This window comes from Mya arenaria, chromosome 2 (assembly GCF_026914265.1).
Source record: "Mya arenaria isolate MELC-2E11 chromosome 2, ASM2691426v1".
Classification (NCBI taxonomy): Eukaryota; Metazoa; Mollusca; class Bivalvia; order Myida; family Myidae; genus Mya; species Mya arenaria.
Genome location: NC_069123.1, coordinates 68,740,317 through 68,768,287, shown reverse-complemented (window position 1 = coordinate 68,768,287; position 27,971 = coordinate 68,740,317). Strand labels below are relative to the sequence as shown.

At 35.1% G+C, this 27,971-nt stretch overlaps 2 protein-coding genes across 2 annotated transcripts; one reads left to right on the top strand and one right to left on the bottom strand.

Annotated features, from left to right (window-relative positions):
• Positions 1–70: 70 nt before the first annotated feature.
• Positions 71–14,429, bottom strand: LOC128246414 (coiled-coil domain-containing protein 6-like). The gene is given in 10 exon segments (XM_052964606.1): positions 71–785; positions 2,461–2,621; positions 3,199–3,319; positions 3,322–3,358; positions 4,635–4,791; positions 5,206–5,363; positions 5,628–5,731; positions 6,457–6,585; positions 10,556–10,705; positions 14,207–14,429. Coding segments are annotated over 10 exon segments (1,311 nt in total). The 5' UTR covers position 14,429; the 3' UTR covers positions 71–713.
• A 192-nt stretch (positions 14,430–14,621) lies between these two features.
• LOC128222985 (uncharacterized) lies at positions 14,622–27,710 on the top strand. The gene is made up of 8 exons (XM_052932208.1): positions 14,622–14,730; positions 19,938–20,052; positions 20,845–21,012; positions 21,300–21,374; positions 22,609–22,831; positions 23,223–23,428; positions 23,924–24,084; positions 25,185–27,710. The coding sequence occupies exons 1-8, from the start codon at positions 14,704–14,706 to the stop codon at positions 25,440–25,442; spliced, it is 1,233 nt and encodes a 410-aa protein (XP_052788168.1). The 5' UTR covers positions 14,622–14,703; the 3' UTR covers positions 25,443–27,710.
• Positions 27,711–27,971: the final 261 nt, after the last annotated feature.

Below are 27,971 nucleotides of genomic sequence, written 5' to 3'. Positions count from 1 at the left end.
ATACAGGCTCAATCTTACTACACAATTAAAAGTAAATAACAAAAATATGACACTAAGATCATTTCAATTTACGACCTGGATTAGGCCTCAGAGCTCAGTTTCATTCCATGATTTCAGTCATTACTTCCCAAAAATTTGAATTCATAGGAACATAGAAATGGTAAAAAGGTGCTGTATTTGTTATCTCAACCTTGTTTTTAATCTAAATATTGGCTTAAGTTCAATTTACACAAAAATATCGCAAATTCATCAAAATATGATACTAGGACATTTCCACTTACAGCTTTTAAAGTGGAATTTAACTATTCAATAGAGTTACTGGTTTCTATCTGAACATGGTTTCTTCATCAACAGAAAGAAGAAGAATTTGTGGACAAGGGACCCCACAAACATATAGCACCAAACAATACAATGGTAGGTGTAATAAATCCTGGGAGAGTAAGCAGGACATCATATATTCTACAAATAACCACCTCATATTTAACTCTGGTTCAAACGACTAAATGTACAACAGAAATAAGTGAACTTAAGCGAGCACTTGCAGCATTGAAGCCTTTAAGACTTTCAAAGCTGACTCACAAACTACGATCAAGCACGGATAGAAAATGATGGTAGAATGCTACATGTAAAGTTTGCTGTTGTAGTTGACTCCAACTTGACTTGGAGAGATAGCACATGGATAGCTGTTCCATTCTCCTTCCTTATCTAGGTAATCAGGTTTTGTCCTGTTTTTCAATGCTAGGGTAACTGCTTGGCCTCACAAACTTGTCACCTGAGGACCGCCTCTGAAAAAATATTTTCATTCAATTTTGCATCATGGTTCATAATACTTGAAGTAATTTGAACTTGTTTTTCAAAATTTTACTACTGATTTTCATTTTAAAGTGTTTGATTCCTTTTTATTTAAAAAAAAACATGTATGCAGCTACCTATCTTATGAAAAGTTAAGCCTTTCACAATAATGTATCAAAAAAAATACTGATATTAAATTTATTATTAATCATATAACATAATAATAAAAATCAGAAATAGGAAGTTATTTTTTAAAGATGGAACAAGAATTTCATAAATCAGATGTGACACCTGTTGGGAGTGCATATCACATTTAAGTACAGGTCACTATGACCTACTGACCCCAAATCAATAGACATTATCTACTGACCGTGGTCAATATACAAACCAAAATCACACAACAAGTCATTCTATGTTATTGATCAGAAACGTAAATGTGACGCCACCCAACAATTTGACAAAATAATCCCTATATGTCTGCCATGCAGCTGACAAAAAGAAATAGTTACGAGCAAGACATAAAGTGGAAAACAGATAACTTCGCTCTTTATACATATATACTATTACAGAGATACTAAGACTCTTTTCATGCTATATATGCCTTTAATTTTACCTTTTCTTTTCAAAGATGATGTATTCTACCAATTGTAAAATAAAAAGTTAAAAATGTTTTTGTATAAAAGCTTAAAATTACTATAAAATTCATTATTTGATGAACAAGACAATCTGCAAATGATACATAAAGATAGCTTAATTAAGTTTACCTTTAAGTTTTAATTAGCTAACTGATGTACATAATTATAATCCACTGCTGATAACTTAAATGCTAATGTATTTCATGGAGTATGACTGGCACAAGAGTACCGAGGGATGTAATGTTTAATGAAATGCCAATGTTTATCTCTTTATTTTTTATTAAAAAATCAGGTCGTAATAAATAATTTTAAAAGTCAGAGTTATGGACCTTGCTACACAAATGTGTTTTGTCAACAGTACCATGTGTGACTTGAGCTTTTTGGCTGGTTACATAACTTGTCAAAGATATAATGCCCATACACATACATCTGACCAAATTTGGTGATGATTGGACAAAGGCTTCTTAAATTATTGATTGGACAATATATAGGACACCGAAGGCATAAATACTAATCAATACTGAGACACAGATTAGATAGACAGTCACACTATTCATATCCTATAATTGACTCCTGCCATATCATTTCAAAATCAAACCATGAATAAACTAGAAGCACCTTCATTAAAGAAACTTCTGCCAAATAATTTTAAAATCCAACCTAATATGGACCAGTCACAAACTATTATCAGAAGGGCAAAACATACTATGTTCAAAAGGTTGCTGTGACCTTGACCTTGATGGTATGGACATGGATCTTGTGTGCGTCACATCCTCATGCTATGGTGGTCAATTCTGCCAAATGATTTTAAAATCCGAACAGGAAAGAGAAAGATATGGACAAGACAGAAATGGACAAACAAAAATGGGACGGATGGATATAACAACGTCCATTGATTCCTAAATATTCCTATAATGATTCCTATAGCCCCACTTCACTTTGTGAACTGGGGTATAAAAATAGCTTTTATCAATTAATGATTGATATCATACAATAATGCAGAAACTGTTTGACATGAAGCTTGACTACAAACCTGTGGCCCAGAGCTGTGCTGCATGGGTACATGTCCGTGTACAGGCGGTGAAGTGCCATATCCTGGTGGGTGGAATGCAGACCGGCTATTGCTACAGCTTGACTCTCCTGTGTTACGACGCATCGGACTTGGTGGATTGAATATTGCCGGCATCCCAGATGCTGTGAAACAAACACAAGATTTGTAATAAAGATGTTAATTTATGTTCTTATTAATGAGACCGTCATTTCATTTCTGATACAGAGACATAAAAAAGACTACCAAATAAATGTGAAAACTAGACACCAAATGGTGACAGGTCGAGCCCTTTGAAAGAGCCATTGACAGAGACATAATACTCTTCCATGCAATTGCATCAAAGAAGATCATTTCAGCCTTTGACCTCCAACCCTGACTTTTGAGGTCAATCTTTGACCACTATGTGTAACCTTAACCTTTCAGGTGCGACCTGGGTCTTATGCATGACACCCCTCCTCATCATGGTGAACCTTCATGGTAAGTTTTTTGAAAATCCTATTATGCTTGGTCAAGATTAACCTTGGGCAAATTCATTGTTGTGACAACTATTTCTGGCTCGCAAATGTGGGTTTGACAATAAAAGTATATCTCTCAGATTTATGACTTGCTTAAAAAATATTTTACATCTCTTGCAGCTGGTGTTATATTACTCATAACTATTAAGTAATCCATGCCTTCATTGTATTACATAGTTCTGGAAAAAAATGAATAAACATGTACCTGGAGACAGTGGTCGTGACGAGTTAGGTGAGATGTATGGTATGGGGCTGGAGACAGTGCGGGGCCGCATATGGCTGCTTCCCGAACTGGGGCCGCCGTAGCCAGACGAAGATGCGCTACCACGCTCATGTCATGCTGCTTTGTCATCTCGTTGAAGTGCCTGTACGAGAAAATCAAGTTTACATGATGAAGATGATGACAACAACAATGACAACAATGACTGAGATTAAGATGATGATTTTGACCATAAGGAGCATAACTTCTCAAGAATGTTAGTTTGTAATCAAAGTAAAATTTGTCCTGAACTTTATGGTGTTAACATGTGTACCAAAAATTCTTTAAATCTATTGACCCTGTCATAAGTTATTGTCCTGACAACTTGTTAAGGGTTTTAAAAGGGGACATAACTCAGTAAGAAATTGTGAAACTTGACCTGAATTACATGGTGTTAAACACATGTACAAAAATATTTAAATGCTTCAACTCTGATGACCGGTTATTGTTCGGACACTGCATATGTGGGGAAAATCTGAGTTGAAAAAAGGTCAGAACTTTTTTAAAAATCATTGGTTTGTAGCCTAAGATAAACTTGACCTGTTTTTAATGGCGTTGAACATGTGTACCAAAAATCATTTATAGTCATCAACCCTACTATCAGTAATTGTTCGTACAACACATTTTCTTAATTGAAAATCAACCATAACTCAATAAAAAGTTAGTGGTTTGTAACCAAAGTCAATCTTATGCTGTACTATATGGTGGTGAACATGTACACCAAAATTATTGTCCAATGACCATATTTTTGTCAAATTAACAGTTGAAAAGGGGCCATATACCCCCAAAACTTATCAAGTGCGCTAAGCACTGTCCTAACCAGACAACTAGTAATTTTTGAGTATTTAAAAAGTAGAATCCATGCTCTGGCAGTTTTCTCTCACAAAATAATGAGTATTGATCTATATAAACTATCCATCGAAGCAAATTCACTTGTAACAAATCAAAATATTTCAGAATCAATTTACACCATCCCATGTTTTTTTAGTAAAAGGCTACTTTCACAAATTTACATTTCACAAAATACTTATATAAGTGTAGAATAAAAGATGAAGCCATTAGCTGCAATCGAACCTCTTTCCTAAAATCAGGCAATTTGGTAAAAGCTTTGGAAAATGATGTTGCACTGCTAATATAAGGACATCATACAACTTTACCATACACATGTTGTCCAAAATACAGTCAATTCAATAAAAGTTCATGTTGTAAAACTTAACGGGATGTAAGAGTACAGGTATATCATACCACCATTATTTACTAATGAGACATTAGATGTTCAGTGTTTAGAAATGTTATTTGTGAAGGGTAAGAGCAAAAAAATCCAAGTGACATACAAATTTCATCAACTTAAAACATTAAAACATCCACCCAACAACATTTACCTTTCATCATCCATTTCAAGTGAGGACTCACTCTCTGACAGGTGTCTACACAGACTCTCCCTTCTCTCCATCTCCATCTGTAGTTTACGCTGTAGACGTAGGTTCTCTTCCCGGATGTGCCGCTCTTCCTGGGCATAGTGGGCCATTTTCTCCTCATCTGGAAACAGTGGTACAGGTTGACAATCATACTAAAGTTGCAATCAATAATTACAATACTCTAGATTGGGACTTAGATATTTGAAGTGCTAGCCAAAATCTTGAATTAAAATTAAAGCAGAAATAAACATGTATGATTGGCTTGAAACACTAAAGGAGCCATAGGTGATAATGGTAATTGGGAGGTCTAACATAAAATGATATACTAACCGTAAATGCCTGGATCAAACAGACTTAACACACATGCATAACAAATCTTCAACAATGACATCACTGTCAAGCCCAAATACAAGAAAACGTAAACAACCAGACTTAAGTCCTGAATCTAAAACTGCATCAAACCTTGCTCAGTGTGTACATTATACTGGTTTCAAATTCAAAACCATACTTGTACTAAGATCATATAATAACATACGCTCATGTTGTGCTGATTGCAACATCCTGCGGAGGCGGGCCACCTCCCCACGGAGTCCTTCAATGTGGGAGGAAAGATTCTCTGCGGTGTCCCCATTATTGATGTCTCGTGGAGACGGGGGCTCGGTCACAGGCTGCTCCAGCTTCTCCTGTAGCAACCTAGAGAAGACAGACTTTAGTAAGAACCAAAAAAACAGACTTAACGAAGAAATTCACATCCATCAAAACCATCAACTACATGTACCATCAATATTGATGTAATTACTTTCCATTTTTAATAATACCTAAGGACATGCATTTGAAATCTTACCATCAATCTAAATAATCTAAGGCTATGGAAATATCACAATTCTTTGAAAAGAACATCTTTCTTTTTGCCAAATGTTAACAGCATCTGTAACTGATATTAAGAAGAGCCCCAACCTTTTCTCAGCCTCCAGTTTGTCCATACGTTTCCACAGGCGGTTGACGAGTGATTCCTGCTCCTGTTCAAGGGCATTCTCAAGCTCAATCTTCTCACGACGTAACTGGAAATACATAAATTAAATATAACTTATAAAAAACTCAGTGATTTTCATGATTTCTCGCATAAAAATCGTCTTAATCACATTAAAAAAACATTAATGTGAGATTTCTGCTTGCTTGCAGTTTGTGTATTTTGTGCCTTTTTGCTTGTTGTTTTTATCAAGTTTCAGCAGCCTAGTTGCCTATGGCCTTTATCAATGTTCATAATATTTAAGTGTTGCGACTATGGAATGCTGGTGATTATTGATATTGCTCATCAAGTGTTTTTTTGCGACAAGGATTAGGACTGTTTATGCGGGTTTCAATCTGCATTTAATAAGCCTCTACAATATCAGTAGTGTTCTGAAAACCTCACAAAATGTCAGTCCAGTCAGTGTTTTTTTCATTCATAACTTATTAAAAATCTCACTGAAATTAAAATTCTCTCACCAATTTTGGACAAAAGGGAGTAATTTTCTCATTGAAAGTCAGTCACATAACAATGATGTTATGATTACTTTTTTTAATGTTCATATTCATTTAACAGTCTGTAAATGAAAGCATAGAAGTCTATAAGATACATGAAAATGGAAAAACATAGAAGATTACTTCTGTTCTAGTTAAACAAATTTCTCCTCTTCAAATGTGAATGCGCAATTTATCTAGATTTACAAAATGACAAGTTGTAGGTCAAGAAATGGTTAGCCCTACTGACTGCAAAACACTTCTGCTACCCAGCAAGCCCTACCTGTTCAAGTGTTGCCTGTTTGGTTACGGTGTCTCTCTCCAGCTTTTCTATCTTCCTCATGAGTTTGTTCACCTGGTACTCTTGTTCCTTCTCCAAAGTCTGCTCCAACTCTACCTTCTCATGACGCAGCTGTTATACAGGTGACACGTACAGTCATGTTCATGCAAGCAGCGATATAAAATGTTTCATGTTTTGAAAATTGTTACTACTGATTTTGCAAATAAACTTAGCAAAGCGAACTCATCACTCAGCCTATAAAAGCATGCTCATAATGCCCATTTGAAACAAAGACAATATCTATTTCTACTGCTGACTAAAGTAATTGGAACAGTAAGTTTTGGCACTTCAAAGACAGTAATTGAAGGCTGATAATTTGATGTGAAACCAATGCAAACTGATCATAATTATATGGATATCAGGTGTATGAGCCCATTCCTTGACCTATGAATAAGTTCCACATTGAAACTTTAAAGAATATGCTCAAGGCCATCCTTAAAAAATTGTATGTTTGCTGTAACGCTACCCATCATTTTTACAGTGAGTAGGTAGGTAGGGATTATTTTTTTTCCCATTGTGTGCCTTAAATTACTCAGTAAATAAGTTTCTTATCATTTCAGATTGCTTGACACTTCATTTTGGACAGACCTCATCCATTAATCCATTATCATGTAGTACAGTGTGATGACTATCATCAGACATGTCTCATTCCATCATCCTCATTTGAAAGACAACACAGTTCTGGATACTTTTTTATTCATGTCAGAATATCCTATCTATTAAAATGCCCGAGTTGTCTGCAAATTGATTTTTTCTACATAATTAGATTCTGTCTTGTACTTTGTATTCTGAAACAATTAAAAATGCCAGGCGAATAATAAATGACTGCCGGGAGTGATCCCCGCCTTAATAAATGAATATACCTATCGAATCAGGGTATATCGAGGCGCATATCTAACGATAAAAATTCCCTAGCCTGAATCTGCCGAATCAATACAGATGGTACTAGCCAAGCTCTTTATGTATGTAATTCAATATAAAACCAATATTAAAGACTAACTTTTTTTGTCTGGAATCAAGTATAAAACATACCATTGAACCTGGGTTTATCCGTTGGAATTTTTGAAGGTTTTTTTAAGATAGGATCAGTCCTCATCAAGATATCAAATGCATTGGCTTGAAGTGCTGGTGCAGAAGCTGAACACTGTTCTTCCTGTTGTGGTGTAGTTTTAATTGTGATCGTGACATACTTCAGAGTCTTGTCAAAGTCATATAAGACACTTATTTTATCGTAAGTATCTGGACTGAATTGTGTAGGATTTTCCAGATTCGAGGACACCTGCACGGACGCAATTTTCTCAAAATGTTCATCTATTTCAGGGTCATTTTCAGTTTAAGCGGAAAAGACATCAAACCAGGACTCGTTTGTGCTGAATTTTCTAATGGAGTTTCGAGCATGGAATATGGTTTCAGGCCCCTTTTTCTCGATAACTGTAACCGCAAAGGTTACACGCTCGCCTTCGTCGGCCATTTTGTCGATAAAAACAAAAGTCAACCGCATGACGTAATATAAATGAGCCGAAGGAAAATAATGAGCGGAAAGAAAATATAATGAGCGGAAAGATTATTTTCCGTACGCTCGGAGATGCGAAAAAAAAAATCGTCCTGGAGGGCCTAAAAAAAAGTTGAGTCGCGGTAATTTCGTGAGTCGGTCGCGTTACAGCAAACATTCATTTTTTTAAGGATGGCCCAATTGCTAATGGTGGCACTACGCTTTCTTCGGTGCGGGGTGATACAGGAATCCAGTGGATTTCACGTGAAATCCACTCAAAACGTGAAATCCACTCAGAACTCAGTTATTTTAATTAATAATTTATTTATTTTTGTATACATATTAGAAAGTGCCTCATGAAGGGTTTATATTTCAAATTTTATTGAAATTGGTCAAAAAATAAAGAAGTTAGAGCAATTTTTCATTTTTTTCCAAAAATAGATCGGAAATCAAAGTGAAATCCAGATTCCGATAAGTGAAATCCACTCATTACTCATTATTTTAATAAATAATTTTCTGTTTTTGTATATTTATTAGAAAGTGCCTCATAAAGGGTTTATATTTCAAATTTTATTAAAATTGGTCAAAAAATGAAGAAGTTAGAGCAATTTTTCGAAAATAGATCGGAAATCGAGGTGAAATCCAGTTTTCGAGAAGTGAAATCCACTCACAACTCATTAATTTTAATAAATAATTTTCTGTTTTTGCATATTTATTAGAAAGTGCATCATAAAGGGTTTTTATTTCAAATTTTATTGAAATTGGTCAAAAAATGAAGAAGTTAGAGCAATTTTTCGAAAATAGATCGGAAATCGATGTGAAATCCAGTTTTCGAGAAGTGAAATCCACCCTCAACTCAGTTTTATTAATTAGAATTTTTTATGTTTTGTATACATTTTGGAAAGTGCCTAATGAAGGGTTTATATTTCAAATTTTATTGAAATATATCAAGAAATGAAGAAGAAAGAGCAATTTTTCGGAAATCGAAGTGAAATCCACATTTTGGCAAGTGAAATCCACTTTTTCAGACGTGAAATCCACCCACAACTCATTTATTTTTAACAAATTAATTTTTCTGTAGAACAAATAATTGAAAGGGCTTCATAATGGGTTTATATTTCAAATTTTATCCAAATTGATCCAAAAATAAGAAAGTTGTAGACCTATTTTGAAAAAAGATCGGAAATCGAAGTGAAATCCACATTTTGACAAGTGAAATCCACTTTTTCAGACGTGAAATCCACTCATAACTAATTTATTTTTAACAATTTTTTTGTTGAACAAATATTGAAAAGGCATTATCATCGGTTTATATTTAAAATTTAAATGGAATTGGTCCAAAAATGAAGAAGTTTGATAAATATATTTAAAATTAAAAATAAATGAGTTGTTAGTGGATTTCACGTCTGAAAAAGTGGATTTCACTTGCCAAAATGTGGATTTCACTTCGATTTCCGAAAAATTGCTCTTACTTCTTCATTTCTTGATATATTTCAATAAAATTTGAAATATAAACCCTTCATTAGGCACTTTCCAAAATGTATACAAAACATAAAAAATTCTAATTAATAAAACTGAGTTGAGGGTGGATTTCACTTCTCGAAAACTGGATTTCACATCGATTTCCGATCTATTTTCGAAAAATTGCTCTAACTTCTTCATTTTTTGACCAATTTCAATAAAATTTGAAATATAAACCCTTTATGATGCACTTTCTAATAAATATACAAAAACAGAAAATTATTTATTAAAATTAATGAGTTGTGAGTGGATTTCACTTCTCGAAAACTGGATTTCACCTCGATTTCCGATCTATTTTCGAAAAATTGCTCTAACTTCTTCATTTTTTGACCAATTTTAATAAAATTTGAAATATAAACCCTTTATGAGGCACTTTCTAATAAATATACAAAAACAGAAAATTATTTATTAAAATAATGAGTAATGAGTGGATTTCACTTATCGGAATCTGGATTTCACTTCGATTTCCGATCTATTTTTGGAAAAAAATGAAAAATTGCTCTAACTTCTTTATTTTTTGACCAATTTCAATAAAATTTGAAATATAAACCCTTCATGAGGCACTTTCTAATATGTATACAAAAAAAAAATATTAATTAAAATAACTGAGTTCTGAGTGGATTTCACGTTTTGAGTGGATTTCACGTGAAATCCACTGGATTCCTGTATCACCCCGCACCCCGCTTTCTTTGATGCGTGCAGTAGATTAACAGGCTATAGATGTTGCACTTAATTCGAATATTTTAGGGGTGAATCAAAAGCAACAATCGTTTAATGCACCAGAACCTTCAAACACTACAATAATTTCATTTGCAAAATTTTTTATCAGTATAAGGTGCTTTTGATAGTGCACAAGCCACATGGTAACAGATGCTAAACCTGATTAAGACCAGCTCTTTCAATATTCATTGAACATTACAATATTCAGACTAGAAAAAAAATAATTACATGTACTACCTACCTATGACATATCAGTTGACAGGGTAAAATTAAATGTACAAAAACATTTATTGTCTAATAGATTGATACCTGAAGAAGTTTCCTGGAAAGGTCATTTGTAAGAAATTCTTCTTCCTGTTCATAGTTCATGGCTAGAGATTCCTTTTCTTTTTTGAGTAGTTGTATTTTCTTCAGCAATGTGTTGCTGATAAATTCCTCTTCTTGCTCTGCACGAGCTTGCTGAAATAATAATTGAACAAAATGTAATGGAAGACCTGAGACAAAACTCTATTGATGTCCTTACTTTCTGCAGATCAATTTCTTAAGAAACTTCTGTATGTCCAATATTTACAAAACCAAAGCAAAAACAGGATAACCACATAAAGATTTTAGATTATTTAAAAAAAAAAAATGCAGTACCAAAGAAATTGCGACGTACCAACAGGAAGTTGACCCAAGTTTGAAGTGTATATCTTAGTGTTAAAATGCGACTTACAAAATGGTTTTTCAGACTTTTAGTGATTTTTTTTTATCATTTTGCATTCTCTCAACATGGAACATTAGCATACTCAACAAAATAGTATTCTTATCTTCAATAATATTAACTATTTTGTTCAACTTTGTGTCAGTAAAATTTCTCTTGTAATCAATAAATAAATAATGATTGACCCATTTAAATTTTAGCCCAGCATAAGAAATATATTTTATTTATCAAAACATGTAGACCAAGTAAGATCACAAAAGAATTGGTAGCAACACAAACACTTGCCACAAAGTTATACTAGATTTTGAAAGGTCATCCCACTGGTGCATTGTGTAGTTAAACTTGATAGTTATGTATTCCTTTCATACAATATCAATTCTAATAATTACAGCTACATGTAAGTGCATGTGCGCAATATTTAATTTGTTGATCAGGAATTAAAAAAAAAAAATTTCATTGTTTTAGTATGAATTAATTTAACAAATAATGTATAACAAACACTAGTATTGCCGCTACATAATAAACATTACTAAAGTTGATATACTCAGATATACTTTGTGTTAAATACATGTACATAGCCCTCATGCTAAAAAAATCATAAGGCCTAAAAAGAAGAATTCATTCAATAAAATATCGTCATATTCTTTAACCCTTTAGCACATAGGCAAGTGGCCAGATTACACCTCCCAGTCAATAGCCATCATAGATGTACTGATAAGCAGTCCTATCTGTATAGGCCCTTTTTAGGGGTATTGAAAAGGAGAGAAATTAACAGTACCATGATCTTTAAATCAATATTACTTGCAATAATTGCGGCCAAATTTTTTTATGTGAACTTATTTTTTACAGATAATTAAATTATCTAATAAATGGTGTCAATGATGAAATATTAAATTATTTTGTTTCATCTATAAATGCATTTCGAAGATGGACATGTACCATTACTTTAAAATGTCATAATTTCATGCAATCAAGGGTTTAAAAGACGCTTGGATCGATCTAAATTTTATTACCCCTGCCATAAAAAAGACCCATCTGGATAAAAAAGCCAATAATTGATGTTCTAGTGTATAATACATAGAGATATGGCAGGAATATCCTGTGTCATCCAGCAGATTGATCAAGTCCATGGTGTCTGTTTTACTTTATGACCCTCCTCATAAAATGTTGTCAAAAAGAAATCTGAGACCGTTATTTTTTCTGTATGAATAGTGATCATGATCATCCAGACACTTGCAAATTTGACAGACGACAAAGGTTAACCTGAACTATTTTACGGCTGGAACCATGCTGGACATGTATCAGCTTCACAGCAAGTTTATTCATTATTTTCTCAGCTACACATCATTTCTATTGTTTTAATTCAAACTTTAATCTTTAAATAATTATAATCTTTATTTATTTAAATGCTTAAGTGATCTGACGTAATATATTTGATGATTTATGCATCAATAAATTTGGGGAATTCTCGGGGATTTTCAATTCACGGCTCGTGGTCTTACGTCATAATTGGATATCACACCTGTGATTGGCAGTATAAATAAATACTTCCGTAATTTTGTGAGACAATATTTGTCATGGAAATTCAATATCTTTAATGCAGAGCTTTACCTTTATAAACTTCCGGGATATTGTTTACAAAAAGAAAGATGCAAAATTGAAATATTAAATTGACCCTTTGGCCATATGTTTGTAAATCAGCTAATGGGCAATGTCGGCCATACTAGTATATATGTGCTAAAGGGTTAATAAAATAAAAAAAATATATACTTATACAGTTCATATATATGTGTACAATTACTGGAATATTAATGGGAAACTAGACTTTGATTTGTCATAATGGCAATGCAAGAATGTTAATACATGTATGTAAGTGGTAAAGAATTTGGAGCCACACTTTGAAGTGGTCAGGGTAAAACAATGAGTGCTCTTCAGGGCTCGACATTAACCACTGCCCGATTGCCCGGGGCAAGTAATTTTTGCAGACGGGCAGTAGTTTTTAGAATCTACCTGCCCGATCGGGCAGTAACAAAAAAAAACTTGTCATAGTGGCGACTTTTCGGGTAAAAAATAGTAGTCCGTACTCTCCTTCTTTGAGAGTATTTATCAAACCGAAACTAATGCACTCATTGGTTGTTGACTCGAAAAATCGGGTCAAACGGAGCTCCTCTGACATTTTCATTCGAAACTACGATGGCGAAGACTGCCGAATATTTTCCGATAGAGCTCGAGTAGATCCGTTGGCCAATCGCGTGAGCTGCACCAAATCCATATAGCTAGCATTCCAGTTAATGCCCTCACAATGTACACAAATGGTGTTTTGACAGTCGACACTGTCAAGTTTTTTTAATGTTTCAAACGAAAAAAGGCTAAGTCATCCGAGAAAAAGACCAGCTATGAAAATAAACCAAAACGCCGCTGGGTCGAGTCTTGGGGGAACAATTTTCCTGGACTCAGACACAGCGAGAATGGTCATTTTGGCTATTTTTCGGATTGCTCCAATTTTCGGATGCTCGGTTTTGGAACTTTACGATTTCACTTTACATTGCGATAAATTGTAATTTACTTCTAAATAAATGTAAGATTACAAGGCTAAGATAATAAGAGGTTGACTGTTCGTTCTTATAATTCAATTTTATTTCATCCTTAATAATTTGAATGTATGTGCTATTAGTTACAAATTTCATGACAACATTTATTTCAAATACAGCAAGCCCTGATGTGCAGGTTGAATCTGGAAATGGGTTTTGATGTGAAGTATAACAACAAAATGAGCCCCCAAAAATTGGGCAAGTAAAAAATCCATTCGGGCAAGTGAAAATGGCTAGGTGGTTGCCCGAAGGACGGGCAAGTGAAAATGGCTAGGTGGTTGCCCGAAGGACAACCAAGTATTAGAATAAGCGTCAAGCCCTGCTCTTACAAAAAAAAAATGTGCTGATTTTAATTGGCTTCAACTATTCAGGCTTGCTACTACTCCGATTGGTTGCACCTTGTAGAGGTAGTTCATATTGTGACAAACATGTGACAATGACTGAAGTTGTGATATGTACATACTCAAGTATTGTTATCAGTTAAATATAGATATGACTCACAAAAGGATGCATGAACATGTGTGACACACAAGTGACAACGATCACATCTAAACACCAATCATTCGACATGACAGTCTGTTGAAAATGTAGACAATTAATTTAACTTTAAAAGTATTTATACTTTATTTTCATTTGGTATACCAAAATCAAATAACAGACTCTTACAATGTTCACACTCATTTTTTTCAGCTCCTGTTTTTCCTCCGCGAGTTGCTTGCATTTTAGTTTGTACGTTTCCAACTCAACTTTTAACACTCGATTTTCTTGCTGCAGTGATTCAACACGCTTCTTCAGCTGCTCTGTCTGAGACTGGGCCGAGGTTTTAGCAATAGTTCCCCCGTCTAAAGAGCTCGTATCGCTCTCCAACTCGCTCGCGCTGTCCGCCATTGCAAATTGTAAACAATGTGTATGAGGCGCTTTATCGAATACATAAACAATGTGTAGTCCAGAATGTATTCTTCTGAATATACATTTTTTCTATCAGTATTTAACTGATATTGTATATTTTCATGATTGATATAAAATATCTTTGGTTGTTTAATACTAAATTACTTTGGTTTTAAATTCGTACGTGCGGCCTGGAGGTTAAAGGGTAAGGGTCAAGGCTGTGACCCTGTCGTGTGGACAAAGATTACTTCACCAACGATTCTCTGTAATTAACCATGGCAGAAGGCGATGTCGAGCAAACTGTGAGTTTATTGCGTTAGTGTATACTCTAATCTGTCAGGTTTTATCATTGTCAATTTGATGTTCGGAGGGATGTATGCTAAAATCAATGTTTATAAAATTTGACGATTTTCGGATGAATCCCTTTTCGGACAACAGTATTGTCGTTTAAATTCACTTAGAAATGCTTTGAAAATGATGTTGGAATAATTCATCCTTCTTAACATTAAAAATAAAGATAAAATAAATTAAGACCATTATTTAAAGTTGCCATTGATTGCAACAGTGGACTGACTGTTGACATTCTTTTGCTACATGTATACTATATACATATGTGGTACATGTGTCTATCATTCAATGTATGCTGTGTTGCATGTAAATTTGTTTACAGGAAGGTGTGTGCGCATGCGTCAGACTACTAACACCTTTCTTCTACCTCTCTCTGCAAATCGTGTTAAAACATTATTTTTGGCTATATCTATAGCGGATTTTCAGTGGATTTGAGTTTATATATAAATATTATTTCTAGTTTCACTCATAGTTTTGCTTGCTGTGCAGTTTCCTGCAGTTTTCAGGTATTTTACATAGTTGTCATTATCCCCCTCGAAACGGCCTTGACCTCTGACAGCTTCCGGTGTGTAAAATCAAAACGTAAACAAAGATGAAAACCGGCATTCTGGTGAGTTGTTTACTCTTTGCAGTTGTCGCAGTTCTCACAAGTAAAAGATGTATCTGCTGTCAAATTGCTTCCGAGAATATATTCAGTCAAAGACCGCTATAACCCAGATAATTCATTTGCAAGTGGCATGGTAGTTGTTGGCCTAAAAACTAGATTTAAATTCTACATGCAACCTATTAAACCACATAAGGACAAATCTTTGCTATACCTCACAATTCTGCTCCTTTCTCTTGCCAGCGATATTGAATCGAACCCTGGCCCTGATTTCCCCTGTGGTACCTGTGGTGCAGAGGTTCTGGACTCTGACCCAGCTGTAGAATGTGACAAGTGTGGACTATGGTTTCACATCCAGTGCCAAAACCTAGAACACTCATGGTACCAGGACTTAATCCACACTGATGCTTCTTTTGCTTGGACATGCACAGTGTGCGATAATTCAAACCACTCTATCACATCCAGTATCTTATCAATCTCTTCGACAAACAGCTTTTCAGCCCTGTCTCATGAAAATACGCCTCTAAATCAAAAATCAGAAACTCAAAACCCACACATCAAAAGATTTGCTTCTAAACTAAAATTTCTATTGGTAAATTGCCAGTCAATTGTTAAGAAGAAACATGAATTCCATAACCTTCTTTCAGACCAAAACCCAGATATTGTGGCCGGTACTGAGTCATGGCTTACTGCTGACCATTATTCCTCTGAAATTTTTCCTGAAAGTCTTGGGTATACAGTATTCAGACGGGATAGAAAATCAGGCAAGGGAGGTGGGGTCTTTATCCTTGTAAAAAACAACTTAATCCCATCAGTTCAACCAAATCTGAATACAAACTGTGAAATCCTCTGGATCAAACTTGAAATCACAGGTAGCAAACCAATTTATATATCTAGCTTCTACAAGCCACATGAACTTGATATTGATAGTATTTATGAATTGGAAAAATCCTTATTGCTTGCTCAAAAACTTAAAGGTCAGAAGATCATACTTGGAGACTTCAACTTGCCAAAACTATCTTGGGACACAGAAAATAACCCAATTTTACAAGCAGGTTACAACCATGCTGTATATGACAAGTTCCTTGACATTTTAAGTGACTTTAATCTAACACAAATGGTTAATGAGTACACACGAGAAGGAAATATCCTAGATCTCTTACTACTCTCCAATCCGACCTTAGTACAATCAGTAAACATTATATCTGGAATCTCAGATCATGATATTGTTTCTGCTAGCATTAGTGCACGTCCGACTTCTCTTAAACAAAAACCTAGAGTATGTAGCGTTTACAGCAAAGCTAACTGGCCTGAATTCAGGAAATATTTCTCTACAGTTAAAGTTGACATCCTTCATAATCATGAACAAATATCTGTTGAGGAGCTTTGGCAGAGGTTCAAAAGTGCAATATCTACAGGGATAGCAACCTATATCCCTATCAAGCATATACGACCTAAAAGATCACTTCCCTGGATTAATAAATCCATTAGAAAGCTATTGCGTAAACGGGACAAACTATATCAAAAAGTCAAACAAAATAAAACAAACCACCAAATATGGAAACAGTTTAAGAAATTGAAATGTACTATAAAGATTCAAATTAAGCAGTCATATGACCGATACCTTGAAAATATATTGGATATCTCAAACTGTGAAAAATTGGAACCTGGAGTTCAGAGCAAATTCTCTACTAAAAAGCTGTACAATCTAATAAAGAACTCCAAGCAAGACTCACAAGTATCTTCCCCACTTATGGATAGTACAACTGCACTTTGAAAACAGACAACACTGACAAGGCTAACATCCTCAACAAACAGTTCCAATCTGTTTTCTCTCCAGCTTCCCCATTGTCTCTAAAACAGTTATGTCTTCAAAACCTCCGTCGCCTAAACCCCCTGCAGTTTTGTAAGTACACCCCCATGAAGGACATAGTTGTTGACAAAAATGGGGTTCTAAAACTTCTCAAAAACCTTAACACTGGGAAGGCCTCTGGCCCTGACCTCCTTAAACCTGTTGTCTTAAAAGAACTAAGCCATGAAATTGCTGATGTTGTGTCAGTCTTATTCCAAAAGTCCTTGTCTTCTGGAAAAATCCCATCTGATTGGACTTCTGCATTTGTTTGCCCTCTTTTTAAGAAAGGAGACATCACTGACCCAGCAAATTACCGCCCAATTTCTTTGACCTGTATCTTATGCAAAACTCTCGAACATATAGTTGCGTCTGCCCTATCTTCTCACTTTACAGAAAACAAAATTCTTTACGACCTCCAGCATGGGTTCCGAGAACGGCGTTCTTGTGAAACGCAGCTTCTTCAATTGACAGACTTTCTTGTTAATAATCTGGCAAAAGGGAAACAGACAGATCTGATATTGCTAGACTTTTCGAAAGCTTTCGATAAAGTTAACCATCTTAAACTTCTATATACACTTCAGGAACATGGTGTTTCATCCCAGATTCTTAATTGGACTAGATCTTTTCTTATTGGTAGAAACCAAACAGTTGTCCTAGAGGGCGATCAATCTAGAGCAGTACCAGTCACTTCAGGTGTGCCCCAAGGCTCTGTCCTTGGGCCCCTCTGCTTCCTGATCTATATAAATACACTTCCCCTTACAGTACAATCCCAAATACGACTTTTTGCCGATGATACGGCAGTTTATCTTACAATAAATTCACTGTCTGACTCTCAAATGCTTCAGGAAGATCTGGCATGTATGGAACAATGGGAGAGAGATTGGGACATGGAGTTCAACCCCTCTAAATGTCAAGTACTCCACATCACCAAAAACAAAAAAGTCATTAAGCACAATTACATACTCCATGGTCAAACACTCCAATCTGTCCCCTGTGCAAAATATCTCGGCTTAGACCTTTCATCAGATATTTCATACAACTCCCACATTACAAGAATAACAGCAACAGCCAATAAGACCTTGGGCTTTCTTAAGCGTAACATTACCACAAGAAATGAATCTGTGAAAGCTATGGCTTACAAAACCCTAGTTCGCCCGCAAGTTGAATATGCATCAACAGTCTGGAGCCCCTACACACAGTCAAATAAAAATAAAATCGAAATGGTCCAGCGAAGAGCCATCCGCTGGGTTAAATACAACTATTCCCCTCTTGCAAGTGTTACTGAGATGCAAAACAGCCTTGGCTGGCGGTCACTCGAATATCGCAGAAATGACATGCGGCTCATCATGTTCTTCAAAATCTTACACAACATCGTGGCCATTAACCTTCCACCCTATATCCAGAAGCCTGTCAGACTTAGCCGGCACGTTCATCCCCATAGCTTTCAGCAAATCCAAGTCCAATCCGATTATCACAAGTGGTCCTTTTACCCCCATAGCATAGTTCTTTGGAATAGCCTGCCCGTCAATGTAGCAACTCTGCCAGCAACAGAACTTGATAGGTTCAAACAGGCAGTGTCAAGCTTACAATATTAGTTTTACGTACTATCATATTTTACTTTTTAAAAATGTTCTCACGACTAACATGTTTTAACCATGACTGGATTTTGTTTTTCTATTCCATGTCTCACAATGTTATCTTTTATTTCTTTCTTTCACTTTACTAACAGTCCGACGCGCACCTGCCAGTAATACTCGAAAGAGGGGTTCGGCAGTATTCAAAGATAGCATATAAAGCCCCTGTCACACCTAGCTGCATTGTCACTCGATTGCACAGCGTTAAATTTCCTAGAGCGCCGTGAGGTAGCTGGAAAAAATGATATTTTTCATAAATATAGCAATGTCTTGGCGTTCTCGGCGACCTTGGCGTTTCTACTGAATTCCATCAGTTCTTGATTCTTCCATTTGTTCTTGAACAATTTGAGACCATGCTGCAACCATCTGCCTTTGTCTAGCCATGGTCAAACCCAAGAATTCTATGCCTTTGAACCCACCTCTGTCGTCATCTCTGATTGAGATCCAAAGCGTCTGCATCATCCGGGATATGCTGGACCTACATGTAGGCAAGCAGTAGCCTAACTTGCTGTTGCACATCAGTAATGGTGAAATGAATGCTTATTTGTATTTATATACTTTATTCACTATTTGGTTGGTTTGTTGCCATATACTCTATTCACTATTTGGTTATTCACTATTTGGTTGGTTCGTCGCCATGCGAATGCCGATTGACCCAGTAGAAGAGCATAAGGAGCACAATAATCGCCAAGGCTGCTCCATAAAATTGTTGCAAGAGCGCAGTAAAAAAATAAAACTCATTGTAAGCGCCTTTAGATGCGTCCCATAAGCGCGATAGGGAGTGTGACAGGGGCTTAAATGAGGAGAAAAATTCAGTATATTTTGTACAAATATAAGTATGAGTATAAAAGTTTAAAGTTAATTCTATGATTATGAGGGTGTAATAAAACTATGACACCAGAAATTGATCTGATTTTGTCTGATATTTACTACCAGCTTTTAAACCTAAATGTACATTCAGACAGATTATATTTATGTGGGGATACACTTGTATGATTTCAAATAAAGAATTGTCATGATAAATTTAAAAAAGTATAGAATTGTGTTTATACTTTGTGTTTTTTTTTTCAGTTTTGGGAGTGGTTTGTGGCATACAGGAGTCCATCTGACATTAAGAAACATCACCCCGATTTCTTGACAATGGAGCTTTGCTGCTTTGCTTGCACATTTCTGACATTCCTACATGGTATGCTACAAAAATGTGGAGATATTTTTAGCATATTTTCTTGTAAAATACAGTACAATGAATGGTACCATTATTATTGCTCAAGGTTAAGTGCAATATAAAAATGCGATGAGAATATGTTGACTGTTGTGTTTATTTCCCATGTAATTTTCACCATATGACCTACATTTTGCTTCTGGTGCTTTATTGAAATGTAACATTGGATTATATTTGGATTAAATTGCCATTTGGAACAGCAAGTCAATCTAAATATAATTTCACTTTGTCCTCAGACTTGAACCATTTCATTGTAAAAATGGTAATGCACCAATCATTTGTAACCACGGCCCCCCAGGATAGGGGTGGGGAGCAGGGAATGAGGATGTCCACGGGGCATTTGGGGGGTATTTTACCAGCAGTTTGTCCATTTAATATGGGATTGGCTGGACCGCAAGTCAAAGTCCCTGCATATCCCCAGACCGAGGGGGTGGGTGGGGTGGGGGCGTGGTTACAATTGGCTGGTGCACAACATAAACACAATGCCAAAAGAAAATGCAATGACATAATTTAATTTTGTTTCTGGTATGACATCATTGGGTTGAAGTTTTGCGTGGTTTTCGTATTAAAAAGCAATGAAATTATGTTTTTGTAAAATTATAAGCATGAAAGAAAAAAATGTTTGTTTCAGTGTAAGACTGAAAATATACATGTATATTACCTTGTGAACACCAAAAGTAAACATTTCACCTGTGGCAAAGCCTTGAAAACTCATTTTCTAACTATTTACATATGTTTGTATTATATTTTTGGCAGCCCAGCGTGTGGGTGGTAGGTTCAAGTATCTTTGGGTCGGGGTGATACTGCATGGCCTGTTTGTTGAGATGGTAAGTTACTGGATGCCGGACATTGACAGCTTCTGGCACGCTCAGGGAATCTTCACTTTCCTCGGAAAGCGCCTACCTCTCTACATTGTCTGCATTTGTAAGTATTTACAACAAAATCTAGTACCGAAGTGAAAGGTATTTTCTTCATGTACATGCGTATGCTTTAATGTGTTAATATATTTTCCCAGTAACAAAATGAATCAGATTAATTTATTGTTGAGTCAAAAGAATGAACCTCATGTACAATTTGCTTTTACATAAAGACCTATACAATATAAATGTATATTCTTCTGCTGACAGGTTTAAAACAAATTAATTCAAAGTTTTCAGAGGCTCGTTACTTATAACACTCTTGGAACTTGATTATGATATTTTGTCTTTCAGATGCAGTATTCATTTACACAGCTAGTGTGGTAGTTGCCCATTCAGGCATGAAGTGGTGGGCCCTGCCACCAGCAGGTGACTATCTTTCAAATGTTTTAAATAAACCCATAATAATTATATTGGGTCATCCAATTCTTTTTTCCGACTGTTATTGTTTATATTGTGTAGAATATTAGCATTCCCCTTGTCTGTTGTGTAGGGAAAACATGCTATTGTAGGAATTTCAAGAGGTAACAGTTAGTTTCATTGAGATTTTAACTTGTTAAATTAGTGTTTTGCCGCATTAACTAATAACTATTAACTATTGCGAGTTCAATCTAATGGAATTGATTGTTAAGTAAAATGTGTATTTAGAAACAAAGTGACTTAGTGTGGTTTTTCGCATTGCCCACTGTCAGGCGTCAGGCAACAATTGCTTCTAATGATATCTCGTCCTAAACCAGATAACCAATTTAGATGAAACTTCACTGGGATGTTCCTTGGATGCTGCCCTTTCAAAATTGTTCAAAGAAATGAAATTCATGCAGAATGTTATGTTCTCTTCAAGTTTGTTCAAATGATGCCTCTAGGGTAAAAACTGGCCCCACCTCAGTTTCTTACACACTTAAATAGGAAAATGTTGGAAAAAATTCTTTTCTGAGATTGCTAGGCCAAGACCTTTGATATTTTGTATGTAGCATGATAGGGTGATCCTGAACCTGATCCTGAAGTTTGATTGAATATTGCCCCTGGGTTCAAAACTGGCAATGACCTGGAGTACCGTACACAAGTTTCCTATAGATTTTTAAAACAAATATCAGTGTTGTCCTTTGATTACCTTCATTGTGACCTTTTGACTTACTCTTTTTTGTAGCTTCAACACTAAAATTTGGACCATTTGCACAATTTGCAAATAAATGTCAATGTAGTCCTCAGATGAGCTATACTGTGAACTTTAAGCCTACTTTCGTATTTTTGAAACTACAGCAGTGAAATTTAGATCATGTGTTCAGTTTTGAAAACAAATATCAAAGTTGTGCTTGGATGTCCTTAAACACCTCAACTTTTGAAATTACTTGATTATGTTAAACTTCTTATTGTATTGCCATTAACCAATAAATTCAGTCATTCTTATAAAAATTAAATGTTTAAAACTTTCTTTCAGGTGAGCAATTTAAGGCCGTCCTGGCCCTCTTGTTTTGTGTACTTGTTATTAAATTGGTTATTAAAGCATTTTTGAATAGATGAAACGAACATGGATAATCCATATAAATATTGAAATACTTGTTAGTTTGAAGTACATAACAATTAATTGTTTTATATAACACAGTTGGCTTGACCGTGGTGATGCTGGACTTGCCGTATGACATCCTCGGCATCAAAAACCTGTTCTGGACTTGGCATGACACTGACCCTAACATCTATGATCGTCACTACTGGGTGCCGTGGACCAGCTACTACTTCCATGCTACCTTCGCTTGTGGCTTCACTGCTGTGTTCCATCTCAGTCACAAAATCTTTGCCCCGGACAAGGAGACCTATCAGTATGCTGGGTAAGGCATTTGTGGAGTGCTGTAGGTTCTATTGTTTGAAAATATTATTAAAAGATATTTGTTTTTAGTTTGACTCTTCGTGCAATGAGAAAACCGCACTGATGATTAAGTACTTAATAAACTTCTTAATTTCATTCATAAAAACATTCATTTTGATATTTGAATTGTGAAAATGAAAGCATTTTTATTCAGTTGAACTGTGAATTTAAAATAAATTTTCTTTTAAAAGTTTCAAGAAAAGAAATTTTTCTTACTCTTGAAAGTTGAAACTGTTCAAATGTTCATGTCATTACAGATTATTTTTTCAATATCATTTTGATGTTTAAACATTTGGTTGAGAATTGTTGATATTTTTATCATAAATGTTAGTTTATTTCCTTTGTATTTCCAGTGTATGTCGGGAGACACTTTGCATGTTGTTGGCAGCCATGTTTGGGTTCCCTCTGGGTGTTATACAGTTTGTGTTTATCTACCATCCCCTGCATGACACGTACGGTATACACACGGAGGTGTGCGTCATGCTGCTCGTCGTTGTGTTCGGCCTGATTGTGTGGATGGGAGACAGGAATGGTCACAGGGCAGAGACATTCAAGAGAAGTAGGTGGAAAACAATGGGACATTTCATTAAGAATTATAGGAGAGGTTTTCTACAGTACAGAACTTCTCCCATGCAAGATTTTAAATCATACTATGCTTTCATGTGGTAAAATGGGTTGAGATGGAGATTTGTCTCCAGTATTTTCGTGATAATGAGGCTTTCAAAATTAGTTTAATCTATAATCTAAATACATCCCTTAAGCTTATAATAAAACAGTTTGTTATTTGTGGATATTTCTTTCCAAATCCCTCTCTAGATTGATATCTAGGTATTTACTGTCAGTCAGTCAGTTATGATTTACATAACAAGCATGAAGACAAGCATGTGCACCCTTCTGCCTTCATAAAATAAAATAAAAACTTAAGATAATTAAATAGTTTTGTTTGTTCTATTGGACCCTATACAATGTGCACTTATTTGGTAAGCACCCTGTCATTTTTAAAAACTAGCTAGAACAATTGAAATGTATCTACACTTTATAATCTTTATTTCAGGATGGTTCTTGGATGAGATAATGACTGAGGTGATTCTACATTACACCTTCTTCCTCTACCTGGTGTTCACATCAAAGCCGGAAAACAATGTGGTTACCGGCCTACATGAACCTGTGGGGCCATGTAATGAGACGAATGCTGTGCAGACTCCATTTGGAGCGGTAGGGATTTCAATTCTTGGTTTTTAGCCTAACTATTCAAAGGATAAAGAGAGCTATACTACATGCCCTAGCGACTGCCTCACACCTTTTTTGATGTTTTGGATGTAATCATCTTGAAGTCTTTATCTCAGCAAATACCTCATGTATTGCATTGAAACTTAAGATGTTTGTTTCCTACATTTACATCAATGAAGTTAGATAACAAGATTTTGAATATAATGTAAATTATGGGCCTTTATTATTTGGCTTAGAAATTCTAATATTAAGGTTTTTTGAGCACACATAGATTAATATCTCAGCAACTACTTGATGTATTGCATTTAGACTTTATACAACAGTATTTAACAATCCAATTTACTTGAATCAACAAATTAGTTAACTCTATTATATTTGCATATGATGCAAATAATGGCCCTATATTATTTGACTTAAAATTTCAGGTTAAGGTTTTGCATTTTACCAAATTTAAGTCAATATCTCAGCAAAAACATTGTGTATTGCATTGAAACTTTAGACATGTGTTTCCAACTATCAAACCTACTTAATAAGCCAAGTAAGATAACTCTTTCTTGCATATAATGCAAATTATGGCCCTTTATTATTGGACTTTGAAATTCTAGTTAAGGTTTTGCATGTAACCACATTGAATTCAATATCAAATATACTATTAAGCTGATGCTTACTTGGATTTTTCGTGAAAATGATAGAGACAGCTCATTTTAGCGAAATAGAATAACATTTTGTTGTAAACAATTAAATGAAATTTGAATCCATGGCAACCGAAAGGAAAATCATCTTCTCAGAAACCTCTGAACCGATTTCAAGTAATTTCTCAAAAATGCCCAAAAGTGGCTCTGTATCAAATTCCTTCAAACCATATTGATTCTTAAAAAAACTTGGCCGCCAAGGTGCGGGCTACTTCTCACCATATGTCTACATGTTCTAGTCTATGTAAAACTTTGAAAACCTTCTCCTCAGAATCCTGATTTTAAAATAATTTAGCAGAAATGTTCCTAGGGTGACCTTTTTATCAAATTTCTTCACCCCCTCTTCTTTTAAATGTGTTAGATATGAACCTACAAGATTTATTCCATCTGCAGATTCTATCCAAGAAGAAGTACCTGTGTTTGGAGAACTATGATGAGGCCGTGTTTGACTTCCATTGTGTGGATGAGAAACCAGCCCCAGGCTCCCACTGGTACACAATCTGCGGCACCCCATATCAAAACCACATGGAGTATATCGTGGTCGTGTGTGCAGTGTGTCTCCTCGGCCTCGTGTGGTGCCTGACCAACCTGCGTTCCACGGGGCTCCCAGGGCACAAACACCACAGGGGACCTCACATCAAACATGACTGAGGAAGGAGATGGCTCTATATGCAATAGTTCCCATTATGTCATGTTAACAGCATTGCAGTGCTTTGTTAAAATGGAACGATTTCTATGTAATGTGTGCTAGGAAGATTGAATGGCGGTTGCCCTAGTATAACAGTGTGAGTGATAGTGTGTTAGGATTAATACTTGAAGTAAACAATAATGTGCTCAAAGAGTTTTCCTACCTTTTTTTTGTACTCATTTATTTGTATTTTTATTGTGTATTTAAACTAGTCATTGAATGGTCTTTGAATTAATGTTTGAGTGACTATTAATGAAATAATGAAAACAGCCATCAATCCTTTATTTTTTATTATGATGCTGATTGTTTACAGAAGAAAAAATAGAGAAAGAAAATCAGTGATACTTTTTTTATGATATATTTGAGTGTTTTACAACATAGGAAATAAAGCACATTTTTATATTCAAGTATTATCCACTTTGATAGTTGCCATTTGTGAGTTATTTTATGTCCTTTTTACAAGATGAATGTTATAAGACACATGGTTTGTAGGTTACATGATATGGGATATATTGGGCAAAGGAAACAATATCGGGTAAGAGCGAAGCCTGAATCAGAATATGGTTTCCAGCACCTCGTATATCCCATATCGGGTCACCTACTAACCCCGTAACGTATCACATCAACAAGGTATTGACATGTTTAAATGTTTCATTTATTCATCGGAATATTCTTCAGAATCGGAATATATAGACGCCATTTTGGTACGATATAGATTTGGTGACCCAATATAAAAAAATATGGGGTCACCACGGGACCAGTTCTAGACCAATGGCAATGCATCATTTAGGTTGGAGGCGTGATGTAAATAAACATGTGTGCTATCAAATGTTAATAAGGCCATAACAAATGGGGGTAACATTTGTTTATCATGGACATATTTTTCACCATAATTCTCAAGTAAAAACTGTCAATCAAAATGATCATCATGTTTTGACACATATTAATGCTCAAAAATGCTTTTTTGTAATGCAATGTTGATTCAAATGACATTTGTTGATTTTGGGAAGACACTAAAACTATAAATTGCCTGCCAATATTCTTTATATTTGCTTAGAACTATATGTGAAAAGGAGAATAAAGCTTGAATATATTATATAACTCCTTTTTTCACTTACTGGCACTGTTTTCATCTTTATTTTAATCAGTGCTTCCAATGTTCAAAAAATGAAATTGGTGTGGCTCATTCCACTGATCTCCACTTAGCTTAGGAGTGTAATGAATGTTTCAAATTGATTTTATAACTGTTAAATTTGTGTGCATGTATAATTTTATTTATGTAAGCACTTTTTACGTCAAACCAGTGTCATTTTCTATTATCAAATATTTATTAATAGGCTTTCTGTGACATTACTTTTTAATGCAATGAAAAAAATTTTTTTTTTTTTTAAATGTATTAATTTGTATGTAGCTTTTTATGTCAACTATGTGCCAAATCAATTAAATAGGAGTATAAATGTAATTGTTTGGAGGGAATGGCTTTAATCCGGAATTCAATCTTTACTGTATGGGTTTTTCCAGGATTCCCACAAGCGTGAGGGGAACGAACAAAACTATGCTCTACTGTTCATGGAGAAAATAAAAAACATCTGTTCAAAAGTTTGGAATGTAATCATGCTGAATTTGAACAATTCATGGAGTAAAATCAAAAAGATTTTGTGTTAAACTTCCATTGTTTATTGCATTGAGGGGTGAGAGTGGTCTAGGGGTGAGAGTGGTCTAGTGGTACAGGTGTCCGCCTCTCATCCAAGAGGTTGTGGGTTCGATCCCCACTAGGGGTACTTTCTCATGGCCTCTCAAAAAGGACACCGTACTGGTTTCTGCCCAGGAAACGGACTCGGGAGTGATCTTATAAGCTATCAGCTTTCGTCTCAATCGAGCTAAAATAAATTAGTATAAACCAAACTTGCATTGAATTGATAATATAAGAAAACTGCAAACCTCCTCTCCCCAAACCTCCTGAGCATGGACAACCCATGGGATCCCATTGTATTGATAATTCCGGTTTAAATCCCTTATAAGTACAGTCTGTTATAAACAAGACTAGCTAGTTTAGGGTTCCTCAAAACAATTCGTTATAAATATTGTTTATTCTAAATTACTAATTTATTTATAATAGATATTAAAGTTAAGAATAATAAAGGTATTATTATAATGGTATGCTAGCTATGGTGATATGTATATACAGAGCCAGTTTGTATGATATGTCTAATAAATAGGTGGAAGTTACAGATGTGCCTTGAAATAATTTACAATTACTTATTATATAATTATAGATGTAATTATTATTACCTGATTTCAAATACAAATATATATGTGAATATTTTATGTTTGAGTAGCAGGATTGCTTTGTCATTCTTAACATACTTAAACCATAGTCACACCATTTAATACTATTTATTCAGATTTACATTGCCCTCCTGTACTTTCTGTACAAAAATAATATTAATCATTTCCATAAACGTCTCTCAGTAATAAACCAATGCAGTAAT